Genomic DNA, 27,646 nt, shown 5'->3' with positions numbered 1-27,646 from the left:
AAACAATTTAAAGAGTTGAAGACAAACATGTCATAAGGTCTGGACGGAAACCCGACTCGGTTTCACAAAGTGTACTCTATGGCATTGGCTTCTTACTTAGCTTACATTTACCATGAATCTCACCCAGTGTAAAATCACAAGCGACTGGAAAAAAGCGCAGACTCCCTCACATAAGAAAGGTAAAAGAACAGCTCTCAAAATTTCAGAACAATATCCCTAAATTTGGTTTGCTGCCAAATTCTTGAACATAGTCTGAGTTCGAATATAACAAATTTCCCTGAGCTTTGACAATCAGCACGGTTTCATTTATGTGAAACTCAGCTTGCCCTTTTTCTCAAGATATACTGTGAACTATGGATGAAGGGCAACACACAGATTCCATATTTCTAGATATTTGTGAAGTATTTCTGTTAGTAAAAGGGTGAATGGCCTTTCAGACCATGATGCACAAATTTTAAAACTAAAAGCCTTTAGTACGCAAACAAATGTCACATTATATTTCAAACTATGTAGGAAAGTTAATCCAACAACAATAGAGAGTTTTTTAAACCTTGTCAAGGAACAAGAGTGGCAGGATGTTTGTAGTGGCAATAACATAGGTAACACATTTCTCATGCTCTTTGAGAGTTGCTTTCAATTAGAACATTCTGAATGTGATACTAGCAACCCGGGTGGCTGACTAGTGGAATAACGATATCATGTAGAACAAAGTGGGAATTACATCAAAATGTTAGAAGTAGTAACAATTAAAATACAGTAGCCCATTACAAACAGTATTGTGAGGTGCTTAAAATGTTATTAGGAAGGCAAAGAGTATGTGGCATGCAAATAGAACAGCTAATTCACAGGATAAAATTAAAACCATATGGTCAGTTGTGAAGTGTCTGGTCAGCAGCACAAGGTATCTACATCTAAATCCATACTCGGCTAGCCACCTGATGATATAAAGTCAGTTCGCATTAAAAATATTTCTGTTAGTGATAAATCAGATATGTGTACAGTATTTAATAATTATTTTCTAAGCAATGCTGGTGAATTAAATAAAAATTTAGTTTCTACAGGGAATCATATAACTTTCTTGGCAAATGCCTTTCCGAGATTGATGTTTGAAATATTTCTCTATGATACAGACAAGAGGGAGATTGAGTCAACAATTAATTCACTGAAGACCAAGGACTCTCTTGGTTACGATGGAGTGCCTAGTAGAATATTAAAGTACTGTGCTGCACATGTTATCCCTGTATTTAGCCTTATTTGTAATTTTTACTTTAGGAATGGTCAGTTTCCTGAGCGATTAAAGTACTCCTTAGTGAAACTGCTTTATAAAAAAGGATAAAGGGATAATGTAGATAATTTTAGACATGTTTCTATGCCATCAGTGTTTGCAAAACTTATTGAAAAGCCTGTGTATGTAAGAATAATTGATCATTTCATGTAATACAATTTGCTATCAAATGTACAGTTCGGGTTTAGAAGTCTATTACAAATGAAAATGCTATATTCTCCTTTCTCTGTGAGGTATTGGATGGGCTAAACAAAAGGTTTCGAACGATAGGCATATTTCTTTATTTAACTAAGGCATTTGATTGTGTTGATCACAAAATATTGCTCCAGAAGTTGGACCATTACAGAATATGGGGAGTAGCTCACAATTGGTTCACCTCTTACTTTAGCAACAGACAGAAAAATGTCATTATTCACAATGTTGAGAATGGCTGTGATGTGGGGTCTGAGTGGAGTACAGACAAGTGGGGGGCGCCCCAGGGATCAGAGTTGGGGCCAATCCTGTTCCTTATTTATATAAATGACATGTCCTCTAGTATTATGGCTAACTCTAAAATATTTATCTTTGCTGCTGACACTAGCTTGGTAGTAAAGGACATTGTGTGCAACACTGGCTCGGTTTCAAACAGTGCAGTTCATAACCTAAGTTCAGGGCTTGTAGAAAATAAACTAACGGTAAATCACAGTAAGACTCAGTTTTTACAGTTTCTAACGTACAATTCAACAAAACCTGACGTTTTAATTTCACAGAATGGGCATGTGATTAGTGAAACTGAACAGCTCAAATTTCTAGGTGTTCAGACAGATAGTAAGCTGTCATGGAAAGTCCACATTCAGGATCTTGTTGAAAGACTTACTGCTGCCATTTTTACTATTCGAACGGTATCTGAAGCGAGTGATTGTTCGACATGAAAATTAGTCTATTTTGCTGATTTTCATTTGCTTATGTAGTATGGTATTATGTTTTGGGGTAACCCATCCCATTCTAAAAGGATATTTTTGGCTTAGAAATGGGCAATAAGTGGTAAGTTTAAGTTCACGAACCTCTTGGACAATAAGTGGTATAAGTTCATGAACCTTTTGTCAACTCCTATTCATGAGACTGGGTATTTTGACATTGGCCTCTCAATTCCCAAGAATAAGCAGCTTTCACTTAGTTAATACTCAGCAGAAATCAAACCAGCATTTGGATCGGACTTCCTTAACTCCTGCGCAGAAAGGTGTGCAGTATACTGCTGCATTCGATTTTCAATAAGTTACCACTTGAATTCAAAAATCTTAGCAGTAATCTACGTGCTTTCAAATAGAAACTGTAGAGTTTCCTCATGGGTCACTCCTTCTATTCTGTCGAGGAGTTCCTTTAAAAATTAAGCTGATTTTTGTTGTATTGTTGACTGCGTTTACTTAAATTTATGGACTGTTTTTTTTTTTCAGATTCATAAACATTTATTTTTATCTGTTATTACTTTTATGTTGTGATTTCATGTACTGACATCTACCATGACCTTGGAGATTTTCTCCTCAATTTGGTCCTACGGAATTTGACATGTAAATAAAATAAAATAAAACAAAATATTTGACATACTGCCACTACACAGATTGTTAACGAAGGTAGAAGTATATGTTATAGGTTCTCAGGTATGTGACTGCTCAAAGACTTCTTAAGTAACAGAATCCAGAAAGTTGTTCTCAATGGCAGTGTTGATCAGAGACAAGTGCATCATCATGAGATGAAACCACCACATACATCTAGCTGTGGAAATAGCATGTTAGACTGAAATTTATTTAAAGAATCCTAAGAAAGTGTAATTCATCCACGGACAAGGTAACTTAAAAATCTCCAGTCTGCTGAGTTATTTAGAACTGTTATCAGTCTGAGACTGTAACAGAGGGAATATTCAAAGAAGAGCTGTTTGCTTCATCACAAATTTAGTAACTGCAATGGGAGACCCTACAAGAAAGCCTCTATCTATTGCCTTTAGAAGGCAAATCTGAATACTGCTGACAGGAATAAATAAATGAAGAAAAAATTTCTTAGTCTTCAGAACTATTAATCTCTTCCTCGGTAATGAAAAAGGGATATGAAGTTTAATATTGGAAAGGAAGGCAGGTCATTCAGACGCCATGATGTGAAGTATCTTCCCATTATTAGGGCAAAGGGAGACTAACATTAAGGAGGAGGTGTCAAATAATCAACACACTTTGTTTGAGTAAAGGATAATTCATAACTTCATTGGGTAGAGTAAGAATGGCTTCAGATTACACGAGATTATTTCTCCATAGTGTGTGCATCAACAAAACATGAGGGCACATGAAAAACTGTTAAATAGTTGTAAAACTATAATTCATACTTCCCCTTACCTCCCAGGCCAAGCTGTAAACTGCAAGTGAACAATCACTCTTCTCGCTCTGGTTTCTCCAAGAGACACAGAAATTATCCTTTCAATCCAATTTGGGCGAACATTGCAACTTTGTAAACTGAGCTTCATTTTTCCCATTGTCAGTTCACTTCCCTTCTCCTGTGGCCAATAAATCTGTCCTTCCAACTGAAAAAATAACAAACAGAAATTAATATGCGTACAAAATTACAGAAAAATATTTTATCTGGAGTTGTAAAATATTTATTACAAAAAAAAGAAAAGTAATCATTTAGCAAGAAAGTGGCCATTTACAGACAACAAAATTCTGAAAGTTTAATGTATTAACACTGTTTGTTGTAAGTGTGTCAGTTCATGACACTCACTACATATGGAAAAGCAGTAAGGGATGAATGGGTGTGTCACATTGGCTCAATACTGGACACAGGACTAATTACATGCGTTGGAAAACAACTGTTTATAGCGATAAAATTATACAAGGGCTCTCAAGACCATCAAGCATAAAGACAATTCAGCCAGTACAGATATAAAAAAATTAACGGCATTTTTTAGAGGGTAAAAATAAAAAAGGAAAGAAATGACATACTCTGTTTCTCCGCTTTGCTGAAGTTACATAAGTTGCAAGTACAAATAAAGTCAGCTGAGTGTAGGGGGGAAAATAAAAAATAAAACAACTTTATGAAATCATATTTAAAAAAATAACTAATAATAATAATTTCTTTTACGCAGCAAAAGTCTACACATATTACAACGATTTGCTTTACACAAGTGAGTATATCCTGACTGGTTCCTCAGTGCCCTTAGCATGCATTCAATAAGGTAACTTTCAGCATTATTTCTTCTCACAAACAATGTAGCAGCAGAAAACATTCCCTATCCCTGCTGATTAGAATTTTACAGTTATTTCCAAAGCGTTTCTTTAGATTACCCACTAGACTCGTTTTTTTTTTTTTTTTTTTTTGTGCGTATTTAAGGATAGTATCTCTCAGTCACATATTTCAGGACTAGAGTATGAATTTAGCAGATTACACACACACACACACACACACACACACACACACACACACACACACAATACCACCTTAAAAACTGCCTAACTTGCTAAATTACACTCTCAACTTTTAACATCATTCGCCACAATGACTATAACACCATTCCTCCAATCTCTGTGTCTAGCTAACATCACACACCCCTTATCCACATAGACCAACAATACTGTCATAAACTTGATCTTGGCAACCTCAATCCTGCATAGGCTTAATTCCCATTCAAGGGCCTAACTTTTATCCTTACCTTACATTCGACCTGCCAAAGAAGTACCTTCCTTCATCTGATAATACAGCAGAAACATTTCTTTCTCACCCATCCAACAGATCGCAAATAACCCCTATCTACCACCTATAAAAAAATAAATTGTTATCTCCACTGAAAAAGGCTCCACTACTAATTTTTTCAATACATTAGATAGTCAGCAGACCTCCCTGAATTTTCATGGACAATGCTTTGCTTTTGGATAACTGTAAGGAAATGCAGAACAAAAGACTACAGTAATTACAGTTGGTTTGAAAATGGAAACTCTGTTTAAGCACAAATGAATGCAAGATAATGGTCATAGCAGATGGAAATATACCAGGTGTACCGGTATGAAATGAGCGTTAAGATACAAATGTGTTGATAGGGAACATTTGTTGTGAACGAGCCTTAATTATTTTTTTGTTTGGTTGGTATGACATCTGTCAAAGATATTTAGTATACATCAAGTCATGGAACAAACATCACATATTTTCATCGTGTTAACAATGTCGAATTTTGTATCAGAAAGTGATGATTTGCGGAAAGCATTAATTTTTTGTTTTGATTTGAAAATGTGCTGCAGAGTCGCATCGAATGCTTGTCGAGGCATATGGTGATCATGCTCTATCAGAAGCAACATGCAAAAGATGGTTTCAACGGTTCAGAAATAATGATTTTAATGTAAGAAATGAAGAATGTGGAAGGCCACCAAAAAAGTTCGAAGACTTCGAATTGTAAGCAATATTGGATGAAGATGATACTTTGAGTCAGAAGCAAATGGCAGCAATGCTAAATGTTGCACAACAAACAATTTCTGACCGTTTGAAAGCTATGGGAAAGATCCAAAAGTGTGGAAAATGGGTGCGACATGAATTGAATGAAAGACAGATGGAAAACCAAAAAACCATTTGCCAAATTTTGCTTCAAAGACATGAAAGAAAATCAATTTTGCATTGAACTGTTACTGGCAATGAAAAATGGATTTATTTTAAGAATCTTAAATGGGAAAAATCATGGGTTAATCCGGGGCAACCATCAACATCGACTGCAAAACCAGATCAATTCGGCAACTGTTTGGTAGGATCAGAAAGGTGTGTTTTATCATGAGCTTCTAAAACCGGGTGAAACTGTGAATACAAATCACTACAGACAACAAATGATCAATTTGAACTATGCATTGATCGAAAACAGACCAGAATGGGCCAGAAGAAATGCAAAGTTTTTACACGACAATGCACCTGCACACAAAGGAAAACTGGTTCAGGATGCAATCAAAACACTTGGCTGGAAGCTGCTATCCTACACGGCGTATTCACCAGACTTGGCTCCTTCCGACTACCATTTGTTTTCATCAATGGGACGCACACTGGCTGAGGAACATTTCAATTCCTATGAAGAAGTTGAAAATTGGGTACCTGATTGATTTGCTTCAAAAGACGAACATTTCTATTGGTGTGGTGTGCACAAATTGGCAGAAAGGTGCTCAAAATGTGTAGAATGCAATGGTCAGTACTTAGAATAAAATGTTTTTATTTTTCAATTCAAAATTAGTGTTTCATTTTCACAAAAACCGCTCATTTCATACCAGTACACCTGGCAGAAATAACCCAGTAGTAATTGATTACAGAATTGGTGGTAAACTTTTGGAGGCAGTCGCATTGCTTACATATCTGGGGGTAATATTACAAATCATTATGAAATGGAACATGCTAACAAACTGCTGAGACCAATCATAAGACGATATTCTTTTGCGTGGTCAATACAATGTAATTGTTACACAGCAGGAATTTTACATGGATAATCCGCAGCTCTTTGGTTACAGCCTTATGTGTAGTCGTACAAGCGATTTTAGCCTCTTGCAATAATTTCCTCACTGATTTTGTTGGACTCCGCAACACAATGTCCAAAATGTCATCAAGCTTAAATTCTGTTATAATTGTGGGTCTACCAGTTCATGGAGCATCATGAACTAGACCTGTTGCCTGGAATTCAGGAATAAAATCACATACAGTATTTGGAAGTGGACACTTTGAAGCAGGTAAATGCATCTAAACTGATGCATCACACGCTCCTTAAAGTTTCCTCCTACATGGGAAACCTCTTCCACTTAAAATGCTCTCTCTGCAATAATAAGCATCCTCACTACACTCAGCTGACACAAGAACTAGAGAAGAACACTACTAACACCTGCAACACACACATAACACTACTACCCCTACCCTATCACCGCAGGTTCATGGGACATGGGCAGACGAGACTTGGATGTGCTGCCAGCCTTATGTGCTCCGCAAGACAAGACACATAAGGCTTGCTGCTGCACAGCGACTTGGCAGATGCATGGTATATGTCTCTACAAACTTACTTTTGTCCTATAGCTACTTTTACTCAGGCATTTTGGACTTTCTGTCAATCTCCTTTATCATATGTTTGCGTTCTCTTTTGCCTGTCTCATTTGCTGCATTTTTATATTTTCTCCTTTTGTTGATTACATTCAATATCTCCTAAGAAATCCAAGGCTTTCTATTAATCATTTTTTTTTTACTATTTCATTCTCTGCTGCCTTCACTATTTCGACTCTCAAAGCTACCCATTCCTTTTCCCCGTTTCAGTCAATTGCTGCCTAATGCTGCCTTCCAAACACTCAACAACCACTAATTCTTTAAACTTATCCATGTCTCATCTCTTTAATTTCCACCTTTGCGTAATTTATTCATAACCAACAAATTATGGTTAAAGTTAAATATCACAACTGCCCCCTGGAAATGTCTTACAGTTTAAAATCTTGTTCCAAAATCTGTCTTACCATTATATAATAAATCTGAAACCTTCCCATGTCTCCAGGTCTCTTCCACATATAAAACCCCCTTTAATGATTCTTAAATGAAGTGTTTGTGACAATTAAATTATACTCTGCACAAAACTCTATGAGATGGCTTCCTCTTTCATTCCTTTCTCCCCAGTTCATATTTTGCTACTATTTTTCTTTCTCTTCCTCTTGGTATGGCCAAATTCCGGTCACTGCTCACAATTAACTTTTCTTCTCTCTTAAGAATATGAATAATGTCTCTTATCTCATCATACATTCTTTCAATATCTTCATTATCTGTCGAATTAGTTGACGTGTAAACTGGCATGTCTTTGATGTGTGTTGGCTTTGCGCCTATCTTGGCTACAATAATGAATTCACTGTGCTGCTCACAGTAACTTACCCATATTCCTGTTTTCTTATTCATTGTTAGACCTACTCCTGCATTGCCCATATTTGATTTTGTATTTATAATCCAGTACTCACACACCCAGAAGCCCCGTTCCTCCTGCCACCAAACATCACTAATTCCACTACATCCAAATTCAGCGTATCCGTTTCACTTCCCGGTTAAGGGCTCTAACAGTCCAAGTGAATGCAGTCATCACTTAACAACACAGCAGAGCTGCATATCCCCAGGGAAACTAAAGGCTGTAGTTTCACCTTGCTTTCAGCCATTTACAGTACTGCATAGCAAGGCCATGTTGGCTCACATTACAAGACTAGATTAATCAAACGAGACTGTTGTACCCACAACTTTTGAATATCTCTGTAATTACAGGAGACAGAAATACAATTTTATGGATAATAATTTAGAAGGCAGTGAAAAACACAACAATGCTTTATTTTGTTTCAGGATTATCAGCATTGAACAATGGAAATGAGTGCTAAAGTGTTACTGAAAACAGAGAATGTGAGTGCGATACTCTGACGCGGAGAGTTGAATTTGGAACACCACCACTGACAAGAGTAACAATTACAAGAATCAGAGATAAATTTGAAGTTGAAGGAACAGTGCACAATATGGAGAAGAGAGACTGCGATCTGCAGAAGCAGTGTTCATACAATTTTGTGGTCTCATAACTTTGAGCATTACATTTCCAGACTCCTCCATGCTCTTAACAAGGATGATCCTGATAGGCAAACCGAATTTTATGAGCAGTTCATTAACAGATGTGAAGAAGAGCAATGTTTCCATGATCTAATTCTTTGGTCAGATGAAGTGATGTTTAAACTTGATGGAACAATTAACCACCATAATTGTGTATACTGGGCTAGGGACAATCCATACGTAACCGAGCAAAGGTATGTTAATCTACCACGAGTTTAGTGTGGTCTGTCTTCTAGAGGCTTAATCAAGCTGTACTTCTTTGACAACACTGTCATGGGTGACTCGTACTTGGAAATGGTAACTCCTGGTCTTGGTGTTGTGTTTGGAAATGAAGATTATTACCTTCAACAGGATAGGGCACCTCCTTTCTTTCACCTGCATGTGAGGGCATTTCTCAATCACACATACCCTGCCAGGTGGTTAGGATAAAGAGGGAGTGTGGAGTATCCCACTCTATTTCCAGATTTCACTCCTCTCGACTTCTTTCTGTGGGGTACTCTCAAGAACACAGTTTATGCTGTGAGACCACACACACTGGATGATCATAGAGAGTAAATTGTGCAAGTCTGTGATGCTATTCCGTTGGAAACGGTGTATTGTGATGGACAGACACCAGTTTGAACATTTACCACCTTAAGTCAGACCATGAGGCACGTAACACCACTAAAATTGTATTTATAACCCCTTTCATTAAAGAGATGTTCAGTTTCAAAGAGTGTATACATTATTTTGGGACACCCTGTATATCTAAAAAATGAGATTGACACAAAGTCCAGAATAACTACACAAGCACAGCTAGTGGGCAAATGTAAAGCTGTAGAAGCATGTATAACTAGGAAAAGATAGATGCCACCAACAAGGAAATTAGAGAGACCTTTGGAATAAAGATAAGCCACTGGATGACTATAAAGAGCTCAGGTGGAAAGCCAGTCCTAACCAAAGAAGGGAAAACTGAAAAGTAGAAGGAATACACAGAGTGGCTATACAAGGGAAATGAACTATATTAATATATTCTAGACAGGGAAGATAAGAGGAGAGATATGTATAACAACAATGGAAATTCCTGGATGGAACAATACACAAAATCAGCTGCGGGACTGTGCATTTGGATGCCCATGTGGTTGCATGTGTGAATGTGTGCACTTTTCCTAGAAAAAGAACAAGAGCTTTAAAGTTAGCACGAATACTGGTTTCTGTTATATGTGTCCATGCATTACATATAAATCTGCTATAGGTGAGTGGCTGCCTTTTCCCTTATTTTACAGATCAGAGATACAATACTATGAGAACTGTGACAGAGAACTAAAAGTTGTAAGTAAAAACAAGGCCTCTGGGGTAGATGATACTTCTTCAGAATTACTGAAATCCTTGGGGGAGTCAGCCATGACGAAACAACTTCAACTGGCCTGCAAGATATAAGAGACAGGCAAAATACCCTCAGATTTCAAAGAAAAATCTAATAATTCCAGTTTCAAAGAAAGAAAGTGTTGACAGATGTGAATACTACTAAACCATTAGTTTAGATTGTAATTCACCATAAAGATGACACACTGAGTTGCAGACAGGCACAACAAAAAGACTGTTACACAAATAGCTTTTGGCCAAAGCCTTCTTCAGGAAAGAGAACACACACACACATTCACACAAGCAAACACATCTCACACACATATGACCGCCATCTACAGCAAGCTATCTCTGGAATGCAACTGTTGTGTTGAATGAAAGTAGCAATCTGGAGTGAGAGGGCGAGAAGGGGCCATTAATATGGGTGTGTAGTTTGCCATTGGTCACTGTTGTACAATGGTTGCAATGACATAGCTGGGACAGTTTTCGTACTTGGGTGTTCCTCAGAGCTATAATATTGGGGTGGGGGCTTGGGAAGCAGAAATGTTTTAGGGATGGACCAATACCTGGGAAACAAAATATGATTTCTGGAAGGGTGACTTGGAATATTGTGGACAATATCCCTCATTTTGAGGCACAATGGGATTTAGTTAAAGCACTTTCACAGACTGTGGTTTCTATTGTTCTATCATTAGAGACTCTGAGTGACGAAATGGGCACTATTCTATGACAGATGTGTATGAATGCAGTTATATGAAGTATATAAGGCCAATCCACTAGTCTACTGTATACGGATAGATAAAAAGTCTACTCAGCAAGTGACAGCATGGGAACACAAAAACAAGAGAGTTTAACTTTTACAAGGTTTTGGAGCCAATGGTTCCTTCTTCTGACAGAAGAGTTGAAGAGGAAGGAAGAGGGCTGAAGGAAAAGTACTGGAGAGGTTTAGGGAAAGGGGTACAGTTCAGAAAAGTCACCCATATCCCCGGGTCAGGGGAGACTTACCGGACGGGATGAGAAGGAAAGGCTCAATCCAGTAGTCAATGTCTTGCTGAGGCCACCTGCCCACCTTGTTCAGAAACAGATAACCCATGTCTCATCTGCAGACCACAGCCCACAGTCCTTGTATATCTACTGATCAGCCACACAGCAGGACATCTTCCATCAGTCAAAGTGATCTAGGACTGACAATATTATACCATATTTTCCACCATGGCTCTGACAGCCTCTCATTTAGCTCAGAAATAGAAGTGCTAGCCCCACTCATCTCCAAAACTTCTCAAAGTTGTGTTCCATCATCTGCTGAATCTATACAATATTCTTGTCTATCCCTATGCAACTCATGTTCACAAGCCCTCTTGCTTCATATGTCTGCTTAGAAGACTCAGAAGTAAAATCTATCACATAAATGTACCCACTTCTTCCTATTCCAATTCTGTGACTGATATTTATTATCAGGTCACAGAGAGTCAGCAGTGAATGCAGGCACATCATATAACAATTTCTTTGCAACCAACACACAGCATCCTGCATTCCATTTTTTCCTTTTCCTCTTTTCTCATTTCTTCCTGTCTTTGAATTTATTTTTGCCTTTCTTTTTTCCTTTGACTGACATAGTTAACAATACACTTTTTGTGTTCATCATTATTTTGTTTGTATTTGCAGCTTGTATTTCCTTCCTGTTTATTCATTCTAAATTTACTTTTTAACCATCCCCAGCTCAATATTAAGCATCTTCTTGACAAAATCCAGACTGTTACTCTATTGTTAGCCTCTAACCACATCCTGTATGTCGTCTCACTGGAGTCGTAATCTGACATTACTTTTTCCTTCCCCTATCCTGTCACTCATTTTCAATTTTGATGAAAGAATCGATTCTGTCAACTCTGTCGTAAACATACATTTTTATCATTCTCGTAAATAGATTCACACTTGAATAATATTCATTGATGTTGAAGAAGGAGCAACATAATGTTTAAAACAAGCTATTCCATTGGTGCTACATGGGGCATGGGCACCTGTAAGCACCTGTCAGTTTGCCCATGGCCAGGTGCAGGCTAGCTGTCAGGTAGATCTACTGCACAGTGTTCACTCCTTGTTCTGCATGTCTACAAGTCACTTGGTCACCTCTGCTCAAGGGTGCTCAGCTGAGGTGCTACAACTGTGTAGGCTGCAGACCAGTTGACAGGCTGCCTATGGCATGAACACACAAACAGGAACAGCCTGATCATCTTGCGGTGTTGCAGTTCTACTTATTCTCAGGCTTGCTATAAAAATTGAATGAGGAATTTTGCCTTAGGCAAGACACCTTTGAAGTCTTGTTTTACCCAGACATGTTTCAGCATTCTTGCCCAAGGAATAGCCTGGTTTAAACATCTGGGGAATATTGTTGTGACTGCAGAAATTACCTCTGTGTCACTAAGAAGACACACCACAACTTCAACTTGCTGTTCCCAAACCATCATCCAGAAGTCTGCATACGTAGATGGCAATGGAGCCTGTGTAGCAATGAATGATGGTGTGTTTGGTGTCAAGTCCTGCAACACAATCATCACATTTAGAATACTTTCAAATAAAACAGAAAAACTCAAAGTTTTATCACACAATTAAGACAAGATACAAATGAATAACAACATTCTTCTTGAATTAGAAATAAATTAAAACAAAAGATCAGGATTTTGTGTGAAAGGGAAAATTCATCCAAGAAAACTACAAAATTACAAGAATGATTTGCTGGCCAGTACTTACTTGCAGGAGGCAAAATACCTGTGTTGCTGATAGGCATGTCACTAGCTTAGGTTTCAGAATAAGTAATTTGTCCCTCAGGGAGAAGACAGAGATAGGTTGAGGTGGTTTGAAATGGGAAGAGCAGGGCTCTAAGACCTCTCACAAGGATAAATACCTCAATCCACAGAACTTATGACCCCACCCAAACCACACATCCTCACCTTTTACCTTCTTCCTAATATTCACAAACCCAATCACCCTGGATTTCTCCTGGTTGCTGGTTTCAATGTACCTATCAAATATATATCTGCCTTAGTTAACAACACCTGCAATCTATAGTATAAAGACTTCACTCCTATATTAAAGACACCAACCATTTTGTAGATCATCTGAAATCTGTACCCAGTCGACTCCTACAACGCACCTTGCTTGTCACTATTAATGCCACCTCCCTCTACACCAACATCCCTCATTAATATGGTCTGTATGCTGTTGAACATTTCTCAATCAGCTGAATCTATGAAATCCTACCTGCTCACTTTAATTAACTTTATACTTACCAACAACTACTATACCTTTGAGGGTCAGACAAACAAAAGCCATGGGAACCATGATGGCACCTTCCTCCACCAATCCATTCATGGGTTGCTTTGAGCAAGCCTACCGGGATCCATAGACCTTCAGCTGCTGGTTTAGTTTAGATACATGGATGATATCTTTGCCATATGGACTCATGGTGGGGCTAAACTGTAAAAATTCTTAGACTCTCTAAATACTTTCATCTAATTAAATTTCACATGGTCCTATTCCAAATCCCATGCCATTTTCGTTCATATTCACCTTAACCTCATCAAAGGTTGGCTACACGCTTGGCATTTGAGGCAAACATATTTGTTTAGATGCATACACTTTACAGCAATACACCACCATTATTACCTCAGCCTTCTGGATGTAATTGCTCTACCAGTCTAGTTCAAAAGCAGATTTCCAGAGACATTGCATCCAATCCTGGTGCTGCTGATCCCTCTTGTAACTCAGTATTAAGCTAGTCTTGAAAGTATTAATCAGCTACTTCAACAAGGCTATGACTTCCTAAAATTGCGCCTTAACATGAGTTCCATTCTCTCTGACATTTTGCCCACCACACCAAGAATAGCTTTTTATTGTCCTTCCAATCTCCGCAATATCCTTGTCAGACTCTATGCTCCTCCTGCATCCATCTCCCTACCCTAAGGCTCCTATGCCTCCTGTGACTGTCCCCGCTGCAAGACGTGCTCTATGCACCCTCTTACCACCACCTATACCAGCCCTGTATCTGGCAAAACGTATACCATCACGGCAAGAGCCACTCGTAAAATGACAAATGTCGTATACCAGCTGTTATGTAAAAACTGTTTGGTCTTTTACAATGGCATGACTACCACCAAATTATCTGTTAGGATGAATGAGCATTGGCAGAGGGTGTATGCTGGCAACATACTATATCCTGTTGCACAGCAAGCTCTAAAACATAACAGATTTGACCTCGATGCCTGTTTCACCATGTGTGCCAACTGGATTCTTCCCGCAGACACCAGTTCTCAGAACCCTGCAGGTGGGAACTGGAATTACATCACGTGCTTGGTTCTCGCCATCCACCTGGTGTTAATTTCTTCTGTCTTAGCATTTCTTTACAGTAACCATTCCTTTATTCATTCTGTTTCATTTTATGACCTGCCTATTTTTCGCTGTCACCCTGCCGCCTCTATCACATGCAACGACCAGAGCTTTCCACTCTTATTAACTTGTGCACATTGTTTTGCAGTAATCTCTGTCTTGTGTACACAAGAAGATTTTTAATTAGAATAAATTATAGTTACAAGTGATGAACTGGCAGTTTTCGTATACCAAAGATGAAATTTAGACAGCAACAGACATCAAACAAGTCACCAGCAGAATGGCTCAGTTTCTTATTTCACAGGATAAGTAGAATATGAAAGAAAGTGTGCAGTTGGGAGGTATTATGCACCTATCTTCGATATGATATCTGCAGCACACAGTCCATGATGATTGTTACCATAATTCACACACTTGAAGTAGCCATAAAAGGAGGCCGATAAAGAGTCTGAATACATTTGGTTCACTATTGTCATTAGCAAAGCAAGGAATTTACTGAATTGCTGAGAGCGGTGACCAAGGTATTTTGAGTGAAATCATAAATTTTGTGGATGGTTTGCATGTCCTGGGAATGAAAGTTATAAGGTTTGAACTATTGCCTCTATTGTGAATAACTGTTATGGAAATTTCCGATTTTCATGTCACATTGCTGTCAAAAAGGACTGTGATGATGGATTATCATGTTAAATTGAATCAGCTAGCTGCCTAAAACAAAGAGGACCTATCAGTTTCATGTCTTCACAACTGACAGATGTCTTCACATAGTGACAGAAAATTCCGTTTGATAAATATCATAAGTGGATTGATGTTGACTGCTAGGTGGAAGCCACATGCCAAGAGGAAATGTTTCCTGGTAGGCGGCACTGTAATCGGTGTGAGAGTTAACAGTGACTGAACGGAAGAACATACTGAAATTAGTAACCCTGATGATGAGATTCTGCGGGACTGAGTGAAATCAAGCAGCCTGACTGTGTAGGGGCTCGAATTTAACCCCAAAGGGAACAGGAAAGTACATTATGTTAAATGTAGCTCATTTGGCGGATTTTTAAATGTCTAATTGTAAAACTTTTCTGTACAATCAAATTTGCAAGACTAAATTAAATTTTTAACAATAATATTAACTGTTTGACACAGAAAATTTACATTTTTATCAAAAATGTAAATTAGGATCAAGTGAGTTTATTCTCAGTTGCAAAAATGGGAAAAATTAAATTTTGTCAATTACAGCTCCGTCTGCCAAAACTGAAAGAAATGCTTTTAGTAAACTCTAGGTTTTTTTGTCATAGAATGCGAATCTGCAATAAAATTGTGCGATTTCTATTTGACAATAAAAAATTGATCCCCCCATGGGACAGGGGAGGGTCAGGTCAGGTCAGGTCAGGTCAGGGAGTGGCCAGTTTTAAACCAGACAAATGTTACCCTTGAAAATAGTAACTTTTCATCTGCAAAATTTTTTTCATACAATGCATATTTTTGTGATATTAAGTTCTATCATCTAAAAAAACACCATATATAAGTGAAAGTGTAAATGTTCATTTGTTCAAAATCTTAAATCTCATAGTTCTTCAACGATTTCTTTGAAATTTTGACACAATGTTGCATCTGAATACACGTTTTTATACATTTATGTGGGACTCCAGCAGTTATATAAAAACATGCATATGTGAATGCAAAATTGTGTTCAAACTTCAAATAAATCAGTGAAAAACTTTCATAATTTTAAGATTTTTAATTAATGAACATGAGAATTTTGCTAGACAAAATGGTCTCTCTGACACTGAGCATTGTTTATTGTTATTGCCAACAAAACCTAGATTTGGAAATGAAATTGCTTTAAATGAATGGGAAAAACTGAGTGTGATCATTGGTAAGTGTGATATGAGAGACCTCTCCTGCTGCTGGATCTGTGAGGATAGGAGCTTCATTGACAATATTTTGCACAGTTTTGATCTGTGAATGGGTAGGATTACGAAGTTTTGGATGATCCATATTCTGTAGTAGTATGCTAATCATAAGCTGATAACCCCTAAATACAACTTTTACATTTACCATTAAAACACATTGTGAGAAAGAAAACAGAATAGCACAGACAATAGTTGGGCGTGCAATTTTTGTTTAAAATTATGTATAAAGGAGAAATAATGCATATAGGAGACATCGGAATGTTATTAGAGTGTCACATAAAATATGAAGCAAGCCAGTTGAGAACTTTTCATTATTTTTGCTAATGTTTCCCCATTATACATTATACAGGGTGTAAATATTAAGTTGACAAACCAGAATAGCTCAAAAAATAAGCTTCACAGGAAAAAATGTGTAGAATCCAAAGGCGATTATTTTCAAGGGGGACATCTGCTGGTGTTAAAATTACCCCGCCACCCCAGCCCCCTGGGGGTGGGGCGGGAGGCAACTTTTTAAATTTCTAATGGGGAAACCCCATTTTTTGTTGCAGAATTAGATTCTACATAAAAAAAACTACGTACATTTTGTCTTTAACATTTATTTTGATTCTTGGTAGTTGGCGCTGTAATTCAAGAAAATCCATGTTCTCATTTTTGCTTGGAAAATGGTTGCAGATAAATAAAAAATACTTATTTACTTCGTAAATTTTTATTTCCTAAAATTAAAACTATTCCTCTCTCTCCACATAGTGGGGCTTGAGAGAGAGGAATTAAGAGTTTTACAAATGTTGACCCAAATATTAATTTTTTATGCAAATTCAGAAAAGTTATGTTTGTTTCGTGGTCAACATTTGTAAAACTCTAATTCCTCCCACCCTATGGGGAGAGAGGGAGAGTTTTAGTTTTAGCGAATCAAAATTTAAGAAGTAAATAAGTATTTTTTATTTATCCATAACCATTCGTCACACAGAAATGATAACATGGAGTTTCCTGAACTACAGTGCCAACTAGCAAGAATCAAAACAAATGTTTAAGACAAAATGTTCATAGTTTTTTTACATAGAATCTGATTCTACAATTTAAAAAAAAATGGGGTTTCCCATTTGAAATTTTAATGTTGCCTCCCACCCCACCCCCAGGGGGGTTGGGGTGGTGGGCTAATTTAACACCTGCAGATGTCCCCCTCGCGAAAAAAATCAACTATGGATACTACACATTTTTTCACGTGAAACTTAATTTTCGAGTTATTCTGGTTTGTCAACTTAAAATTTACACCCTGTATATCTAGGTACCATATACTGTGTGTTTCAAAATTAATATAGGGATTTTAAGGCTCTGCAGCATTTATTACATTAAACTTACAATTACAAATAATACATCCTATGAAGCAGCAACTTGAACAGATCTTAAAGCTTGTAACAGGTATACAAGTTGGCACACTAATCATGGTCTACAACTTGAACAGTGTTCTGTTTAAGTTGTAGACCATGATTAGTGTGCCAACTTTGCAAACGAAATGTTCTGCATGACAGGGATTTTCTGGACTGCGTCATCTTCTGTGATGAACTGACACTTCATCTAAATGGAAGCGTGTTCACACATAATGTGTACATCTGGAGGTCAGCAAATCCCCACAAGACTGTACAGTTACTAAATTGAATGTTTTTTGTGCATTCATGGCAAAAAAGTTCAAGGGCCTTTATTTTTATGTGAAGGTATTGTAATTGGTGTTCCTTATCTTGGTGCAATAGAACTATGGCTCTTTCCTCTGGAAGAAGCTAACCCACAGAACTTTATTTGGCAGCACGGTGGAGCATTGCCTCATTGACATCACTCAGCATGCGGTCAGTTAATGACATTGTACCCGAGCACATGATTGGCTATAAGCGGCCAGATAACAGAATTTATTTCGCATGGAGTCCATGTTCACCCGATAAGATACAATGTGATTTTTACGTTTTGTGCTTCGTAAAGGATGATGAGTATGTGCCTCCAACTTGAGAAACAGGACTGAAGAAGTTGTTGCAACGATTACTCCAGACACATTGATCAAGGTTAGGGAAGATCTCGCTTGTCGACTCAGTGCGTGCCACATGATGAATGGTGTTCACATTGAATACTTGTATGAAAAATTGTTCGAATTGCTCTTTCATTTGCTGCATTATTTATAAATGTTAGTTGAATGTAATAACTGATACAATGCCTTAAAAAGTCTGATACTCATTATGAAGCACCAGGTATATTAAGAAGTATATAGCTTATCTGTATCTGAAACTTTATTAGACTGTCTTGTAAAAATTTGTATTCAAAACACTGTTTCCCTGATATATATATAATCTTACATCACTCCAGTAGTTATATAACAATGTGTATATCGAATACAAAATTTTGTCATCATTTCACAGCAGTCAGTGTAAAACTTTCAGAAATTTAAGACACTGAACAAATTAACGTTTACATTTTCATTTATGCTTGTTTTAAATTGTAAAATTTAGTAGCTCAAAAAATCTGCTTTGGACAGGAAAAAAAACCTCCAGATAGTTAATGTTCTCAAAGGGGACATCTGCATGTGGTCAAATTGACTGCTCCCTAACACCCACTGGGGTGTCAACTTCTTATTTTCAAACGAGAATCCCTCATGAGCTGTGGCGTGGCTCATGTGCCCACCATCATGTATTTTACACCCTGTTTTTAACTTACTTCCACCTCACTACGTTAATTTAAATTATTACTGTCACTGAGTTGCTGATTTGCATGACCATGAGCGGCGCTAGCAGCGCGTATCGATATATCCCCTCTCGTAGTATTTTTGCTCAACTGCTATTACTGCCCGCTCGTTGTCTATTGTAAGGGAATTGGTCACAGTTCAGGTTGTGAGTTTGGGCCTGCAAGTCAATTGGAACGTGTCTGGAGTGCAGCCCAGACCTGCCAGTCGGGCACTTGCAATGTGGCAATAGTGCAGTTGGGTTGGAGCAGCACTGAGATCTGCATTGGCATAGCTCGCCCTACCATCGCCGCATCACTTGAGCCTGGCCACGGTCTTGGTGGATCGTCGGTCGCTTGTCCTACAGGACGACACGTTTTGGCTCAATGATCGCTCGTGTGTGTGTGTGTGTGTGTGTGTGTGTGTGTGTGTGTGTGTGTGTGTGTGTGTGTGTGTGTGTGTGAGGGCGCGCGCGCGCTCAACGATTATGATATGTCTTCATGTGTTATTGTTGCATATCATTCAGGTTTTTGTGCACGTGTTTGTCAGGTTGTGTGTGTAGTTTGCGTTATTTCCTTTGACAAGTTATTTTAAATGTTGTCGGTGTACTGCCTCTGAGATGTCGGTCATCACATTCGGCGACATGTAACTGTTCTCTAAGCTCTTCTTGGCCCTTCAATTACCATCTTGTGGAACTTGGGTTTATCATTTCGTGGTGCAGGGATGTGATTTTGCCAGTGGGCATATTTCCTCAGCATGGTTGGGTCCGAGAAAGTATTTCTGTTGTCGTGTGTCTGGAAGTGAGTGGGAGAAGCACCAGCAGTGCAGTTGCGATGGAGCAGCAGTCGCGGACGCGCCAGTGGGCAATCAGTTGGTTGCTGCGGACCAGGGAAGATATCTCTGTGCAGTGCAGTCGGCTGGGTCCGCTGCCAGCCCCTGCACAGTGTCAGAGCATGTGTGGAGCTGTCCAATCGCTACAAGCTTCGTGGTTCACGGACCCAGGGCATCAAAGTTGAGTAGTAGTTTCAAATACCCAAGCCATGTCCATTCATGTTGTGTGCTTTGTAACTTTTGTGTGTTTGAGTTCTCATGTACTGATTGGTGGCAAGCAAGTCGTCATGTCGGTCGATCCATGGCTGTCCCCTGGTTGGGTTCTGACGGTTAAAGTGTAGTTGGGCTCGGCACCTGTCTCGCCTAAGTGAATAAGGGCAGACCGACCTCCCTGGAGGCTTCCGAGTGCCACCAGTGTTTAATTATCTGTTGTCAGCTACCTTAAATGCAAAGCTTATAGTTATTATTTCTTAAAAATTTAGCCAAATTAATTCTTCAATTTATCTTTCAATCTTAAACATTGTGGCCTTCTGCCTTTAAAAGATTACGGTAATATATTTTAAAATTTTGGAACTTAATTGTGACCTTCAGCCATTAGTATTGCACTTGCATATGTATGTTCTATCTGCTTAGCCTTAGGGCTTTCCACAGGGCCATGATATGTTTTTTATTTATTTGATTTGCCTCTTTAATTGCATTTTTATCTTGTTGATTTTTAAGATTTTTTGTTGTTAAACATTCTGGCCTTATGCCCTTAAAAGTCTATGGTGAAGAAAGGCAGAAGGAATTAAAACTGTACAGCAAAGGACTGTGGCTGGCTGATCACGAAAATAATAGGATGAGCCAGCCACTCTGCAACACGTTAAAACCTCCAGCCTAAAAGATTAGGGTGGAGTTGAATTACAAGACAAAACGAAGTAAAATATACAGCACAAAAGAGGGTGACACAATAAACTTAGAGGGACCTATAAAAGCCACTTGCTCAAATAAAATTTAAAACACGATCTGCCATAGAGACATCGTCACCTAAAAGAGATGATAAATCACCCAGGAGATTAAAAGTTCGCCTGAGGGCGGTTAAAAGAGGACATTCCAACAATATATGGGCCACCGTCATGTTTTCACCACAGCGACAATGATGAGGGTCCTCTCGACGCAGCAGATGACCATGCGTCAGCCAAGAGTGACCAATGTGGAGCCTACACAGAACAACAGAATCCCTGCGAGAGGCCCGCATGGAGGAACCCCACACAGTCGTGGTCTCCTTTACTTGCCGCAGCTTATTAGGTGCAGACAGAGTGCGCCATTCGTCTCCCCACATCTCAAAGATCCGACGGTGCAAAACCTTTCGGAGATCAGTTGCCGGTAGCCCGATCTCCAGCATCTGTTTGAGGGTAGCCTCTTTGGCTAGCTTGTCGGCGAGTTCGTTTCCCGCGATCCCAACTTGTCCCGGGGTCCATATGAACACCACCGAACGACCACGCTGTTCAAGAGCGTGAATGGACCCCTGGATGGCACCAACAATGGGATGGCGTGGGTAGCACTGGTCAAGACTACTGAGCGCGTCACTGCAAATGATGAAGGACTCTCCAGTGCTGGTACGAATATGCTCAAGCACACGAAAAATGGCTGTCAGTTCTGTGGTGTAAACACTGCACCCTTCCGGCAAGGAGCGCTGGTCGACATAGTCCGCATGAGCATAAGCGTACCCCACACGGCCATCAACCATAGAGCCATCGGTATAAATAACCTCCGAGTCATGGTATGCATCAGGGTGAGCAAGAAATTGGCAGCGCAAGACTGCAGGAGGAACTGAATCTTTTGGCCATCGGGAAAGTTCCAGCCGAAGCTGCGGCCGACGAATACACCAAGGTGGTGTATGTGGGTGGACCTGAAAAGCAGATGGAAGAGGCAAAGATTCAAGTGGTTGTATGTGGGTGGACCTGAAAAGCAGATGGAAGAGGCAAAGATTCAAGTGCACTAAGGACTGACCAAACACAGATACCAATGGTATGGCCAGATCGCGGCCGCCAGCGTGGGATATGGACTGCCACATTATTGAAAAGGAGACGGTAGTTAGAGTGACGGGGCGAACAATGGACGTGGGCTGCATAGTTGGCTAAGAGTTGTTGATGCCGAATGTGGAGCGGAGGAACCCCAGCCTCAGCAAGGAGGCTATTAACAGGACTGGTGCGGAATCCTCCTGTCGCCTGCCGAACCCCACAGTGGTGAATGGGGTCCAGCAGTTGCAACGCTGAGGGCGACGCTGAGCCATACACCACACTCCCATAATCCAGTCGGGACAGCACAAGGGCTTTGTAGAGCTGCAGCAGCGTGTTACGATCTGCACCCCAAATTGTGTTGCTGAGGCAGCAGAGGGCATTCAGATGCTGCCAGCACTGATGCTTGAGCTGACAAATATGTGGAAGCCAAGTAAGCTGGGCATCGAACAGCAATCCCAGAAAAAGGTAAGAGTCAACAACCCTGAGCATGGCATCCTGAAGATAAAGCTCAGGGTGGGGATGGACAGTTCAACGCAGACAAAAGTGCATAACACAAGTCTTCACAGGAGAAAATTGAAACCCATGGGCTAGGGCCCACTCCTGCACCTTGTGTATGGCTCCCTGCAACCTACGTTCTGCAACACTAATGGTGGAGGAGCTGAAAAAGATGCAGAAATAGTCAGCATATAACGTGGGTGAAACAGTACAGAGCCCTGTGGAACACTATTTTCCTGGATATGAAGTGAACTATCGGATGTGCCATTTAAAACACGGAATCCAATCCAACAGGTGTGTATGCCCAAAATGAGGGATGGAGGGTGCAGTGAAAGAGAGAGAGAGAGAGAGAGAGGGAGAGAGGGAGAGAGAGAGAGAGAGAGAGAGAGAGAGAGAGAGAGAGAGGGGGAGAGGGGGAGAGGGGGAGAGGGGGAGAGTGGGAGAGGGGGAGAGGGGGGGAGGGGGAGAGAGGGGGGAGAGGGGGAGAGGGGGAGAGGGGGAGAGGGGGAGAGGGGGAGAGGGGGAGAGGGGGAGAGGAGGACAGGGGGGAGGGGGAGAGGAGGAGAGGAGGAGAAGGGGAGAGGAGGAGAGGAGGAGAGGGGGAGAGGGGGAGAGGGGGAGAGGGGGAGAGGGAGAGGGGGAGAGAGAGGGGGAGAGAGGGGGAGAGAGAGGGGGAGAGAGAGGGGGAGAGAGAGGGGGAGAGAGAGGGGGAGAGAGAGGGGGAGAGAGAGGGGGAGAGAGAGGGGCAGAGAGAGGGGCAGAGAGGGGGGCAGAGAGGGGGGGAGAGAAGGGGGAGAGAGAGGGGGAGAGAGAGGGGGAGAGAGAGGGGGAGAGAGAGGGGGAGAGAGAGGGGGAGAGAGAGGGGTGAGGGGGGGAGAGGGGGGAGAGAGAGGGGGGGAGAGAGAGGGGGGAGAGAGAGGGGGGAGAGAGAGGGGGGAGAGAGGGGGGAGAGAGGGGGGAGAGAGAGGGGGGAGAGAGAGAGGGAGAGAGAGGGAGAGAGGGGGGAGAGAGAGGGGGGAGAGAGGGGGGAGAGAGAGGGGGAGAGGGGGGAGAGAGGGGGGTGAGAGGGGGGAGAGAGAGGGAGAGAGGGGGTGAGAGGGGGGAGAGAGAGGGAGAGAGGGGGGGAGAGAGGGGGGAGAGAGAGGTGGAGAGAGAGGTGGAGAGAGAGGTGGAGAGAGAGGTGGAGAGAGAGGGTGGAGAGAGAGGGGGAGGGAGGGGTGGAGAGAGGGGGAGAGAGGGAGGGAGAGAGGGAGGGGGGAGAGGGAGAGAGGGGGAGGGGGGAGAGGGTGGGGAGCGGTGAGAGAGGGTGAGGAGAGGGGGAGAGAGGGGGAGAGAGGGAGAGAGAGGGGGAGAGAGGGGGAGAGAGGGGAGAGAGGGGAGAGGGAAGAGGGGAGAGAGGGAAGAGGGGGAGAGTGGGAAGAGGGGAGAGATGGAGGTGAGAGAGGGTGTGAGAGAGGGGGAGAGAGGGGGGAGAGGTGGAGTGAGAGGGAGAGTTGGGAGAGAGGGGGAGTTGGGAGAGAGGGGGAGTTGGGAGAGAGGGGGAGAGAAGGAGAGGGGAGTGGGGAGATAGGAGGGAGAGAGGGAGAGAGTGTGGGAGAGAGGGGAGTGGGGAGAGTGGGGGGAGAGAGGGAGAGAGGGGGGAGGGAGAGTGGGGAGTGGGAGAGAGAGGGGAGAAAGAGAGTGGGAGAGGGGGAGAGAGGGGTAGAAAGAGAGTGGGAGTGGGGGAGAAAGAGTGTGGGAGAGGGGGAGAGAGGCGAGAGAGGGGAGAGAGGCGAGAGAGGGAGAGAGGCGAGAGAGGGAGAGAGGCGAGAGAGGGAGAGAGGCGAGAGAGGGAGAGAGGCGAGAGAGGGAGAGAGGCGAGAGAGGGAGAGAGGCGAGAGAGGGAGAGAGGCGAGAGAGGGAGAGAGGCGAGAGAGGGAGAGTGGGGAGAGAGGCAGAGTGGGGAGAGAGGCAGAGTGGGGAGAGAGGGAGAGTGGGGAGAGAGGGAGAGTGGGGAGAGAGGCAGAGTGGGGAGAGAGGCAGAGTGGGGAGAGAGGCAGAGTGGGGAGAGAGGCAGAGTGGGGAGAGAGGCAGAGTGGGGAGAGAGGCAGAGTGGGGAGAGAGGCAGAGTGGGGAGAGAGGCAGAGTGGGGAGAGAGGCAGAGTGGGGGAGAGAGGCAGAGTGGGGAGAGAGGCAGAGTGGGGAGAGAGGCAGAGTGGGGAGAGAGGCAGAGTGGGGAGAGAGGCAGAGTGGGGAGAGAGGCAGAGTGGGGAGAGAGGCAGAGTGGGGAGAGAGGCAGAGTGGGGAGAGAGGGAGAGTGGGGAGAGAGGGAGAGTGGGGAGAGAGGGAGAGTGGGGAGAGTGGGGAGAGAGGGAGAGTGGGGAGAGAGGGAGAGTGGGGAGAGAGGGAGAGTGGGGAGAGAGGGAGAGTGGGGAGAGAGGGAGAGTGGGGAGAGAGGGAGAGTGGGGATGAGAGGGAGAGTGGGGAGAGAGGGAGAGTGGGGAGAGAGGGAGAGTGGGGAGAGAGGGAGAGTGGGGAGAGAGGGAGAGTGGGGAGAGAGGGAGAGTGGGGAGAGAGGGAGAGTGGGGAGAGAGGGAGAGTGGGGAGAGTGGGAGAGTGGGGAGAGTGGGAGAGTGGGGAGAGAGGGAGAGTGGGGAGAGAGGGAGAGTGGGGGAGAGTGGGAGAGTGGGGGAGAGTGGGAGAGTGGGGAGAGAGGGAGAGTGGGGAGAGAGGGAGAGTGGGGAGAGAGGGAGAGTGGGGAGAGAGGGAGAGTGGGGAGAGAGGGAGAGTGGGGAGAGAGGGAGAGTGGGGAGAGAGGGAGAGTGGGGAGAGAGGGAGAGTGGGGAGAGAGGGAGAGTGGGGAGAGAGGGAGAGTGGGGAGAGAGGGAGAGTGGGGAGAGAGGGAGAGTGGGGAGAGAGGGAGAGTGGGGAGAGAGGGAGAGTGGGGAGAGAGGGAGAGTGGGGAGAGAGGGAGAGTGGGGAGAGAGGGAGAGTGGGGAGAGAGGGAGAGTGGGAGAGAGGGAGAGTGGGGAGAGAGGGAGAGTGGGAGAGAGGGAGAGTGGGGAGAGAGGGAGAGTGGGGAGAGAGGGAGAGTGAGGAGAGAGGGAGAGTGGGGAGAGAGGGAGAGTGGGGAGAGAGGGAGAGTGGGGAGAGAGGGGAGAGTGGGGAGAGAGGGAGAGTGGGGAGAGAGGGAGAGTGTGGAGAGAGGGAGAGTGTGGAGAGAGGGAGAGTGTGGAGAGAGGGAGAGTGTGGAGAGAGGGAGAGTGTGGAGAGAGGGAGAGTGTGGAGAGAGGGAGAGTGTGGAGAGAGGGAGAGTGTGGAGAGAGGGAGAGTGTGGAGAGAGGGGAGAGAGGGGAGAGAGTGGGCAGAGAGGGAGAGAGAGGGGAGAGGGGGGAGAGAGGGGGAGTGAGAGAGGGAGGGGGAGAAAGAGAGTGGGAGAGGGGGAGAAAGAGTGTGGGAGAGGGAGAGAGAGGGGGGAGAAAGAGAGAGGGAGAGGGGGGAGAAAGAGAGAGGGAGAGGGGGGATAGAGGGAGGGAGAGGTTGATAGGGAGAGTGTGAGAATGGGAGAGGGGGACAGAGGGGGAAGAAAGAGAGGGGGGAGAGGGGGGAGAGGGGGAGACTGGAAAGAGGGGGGTGAGGGGGAGAGAGGGGGGAGAGAGGGGGGTAGAGAGGCGAGAGGGGGAGAGAGGCGAGAGAGGGAGAGAGGCGAGAGAGGGAGAGAGGCGAGAGAGGGAGAGAGGGAGAGAGGCGAGAGAGGGAGAGAGGCGAGAGAGGGAGAGTGGGGAGAGAGGGAGAGTGGGGAGAGAGGGAGGAGTGGGGAGAGAGAGGGAGAGTGGGGAGAGAGGGAGAGTGGGGAGAGAGGGAGAGTGGGGAGAGAGGGAGAGTGGGGGAGAGAGGGAGAGTGGGGAGAGAGGGAGAGTGGGGAGAGAGGGAGAGTGGGGGAGAGAGGGAGAGTGGGGAGAGAGGGAGGGGAGAGAGGGAGAGTGGGGAGAGAGGGAGAGTGGGGAGAGAGGGAGAGTGGGGAGAGAGGGAGAGTGGGGAGAGAGGGAGAGTGGGGAGAGAGGGAGAGTGGGGAGAGAGGGAGAGGTGGGGAGAGAGGGAGAGTGGGGAGAGAGGGAGAGTGGGGAGAGGGAGAGTGGGGAGAGAGGGAGAGTGGGGAGAGAGGGAGAGTGGGGAGAGAGGGAGAGTGGGGAGAGAGGGAGAGTGGGGAGAGAGGGAGAGTGGGGAGAGAGGGAGAGTGGGGGAGAGAGGGAGAGTGGGGAGAGAGGGAGAGTGGGGAGAGAGGGAGAGTGGGGAGAGAGGGAGAGTGGGGAGAGAGGGAGAGTGGGGAGAGAGGGAGAGTGGGGAGAGAGGGAGAGTGGGGAGAGAGGGAGAGTGGGGAGAGAGGGAGAGTGGGGGAGAGAGGGAGAGTGGGGAGAGAGGGAGAGTGGGGATGAGAGGGAGAGTGGGGAGAGAGGGAGAGTGGGGAGAGAGGGAGAGTGGGGAGAGAGGGAGAGTGGGGAGAGGGTGAGTGGGGAGAGAGGGAGAGTGTGGAGGAGGGAGGTGTGGGAGAGGGAGAGTGTGGAGAGAGGGAGAGTGTGGAGAGAGGGAGAGTGTGGAGAGAGGGAGAGTGTGGAGAGGGGAGAGTGTGGAGAGAGGGAGAGTGTGGAGAGAGGGAGAGTGGGGAGAGAGGGAGAGTGGGGAGAGAGGGAGAGTGGGGAGAGAGGGAGAGTGGGGAGAGAGGGAGAGTGGGGAGAGAGGGAGAGTGGGGAGAGAGGGAGAGTGGGGAGAGAGGGAGAGTGTGGAGAGAGGGAGAGTGTGGAGAGAGGGGAGAGTGTGGATGAGAGGGAGAGTGTGGGAGAGGGAGGTGTGGGAGAGGGAGGTGTGGAGGAGGGGAGAGAGTGGGCAGAGAGGGAGAGAGGGGAGAGAGAGGGGAGAGGGGGGGGAGAGAGGGGGAGTGAGAGAGGGAGGGAGAGAGGGAGTGGGGGGAGAGACAGAGGGAGAGAGAAGGAGGGGGGAGAGGGAGGGGAGAGAAGGGGGGGGAGAGGGAGGGGGAGAAGGAGAGGGGAGAGAGGGAGGGAGAGAGAAGGAGAGGGGGAGAGGGAGGGGAGAGAAGGAGAGGGGGGAGAGGGAGGGGAATCTGTCTCGCGTGTGT

The 27,646-nt window shown here is 43.7% G+C and overlaps 1 protein-coding gene across 1 annotated transcript in view; it reads right to left on the bottom strand.

Moving 5' to 3' along the window:
- Positions 1-27,646, bottom strand: part of LOC126266754 (tyrosine-protein phosphatase non-receptor type 23) — a gene marked incomplete in the record, with an annotated part of 145,206 nt that overhangs the window by 28,232 nt on the left and 89,328 nt on the right. The window contains 2 exon segments of the mRNA XM_049971269.1: positions 3,646-3,830; positions 12,625-12,753. Of these exon segments, the coding sequence (XP_049827226.1) occupies positions 3,646-3,830; positions 12,625-12,753 (314 nt within the window).

Source organism: Schistocerca gregaria, chromosome 4, assembly GCF_023897955.1.
Source record: "Schistocerca gregaria isolate iqSchGreg1 chromosome 4, iqSchGreg1.2, whole genome shotgun sequence".
Taxonomy (NCBI): Eukaryota; Metazoa; Arthropoda; class Insecta; order Orthoptera; family Acrididae; genus Schistocerca; species Schistocerca gregaria.
Note: the sequence above shows the minus strand (reverse complement) of the source record. Positions and strands in the feature narration are given on the sequence as shown.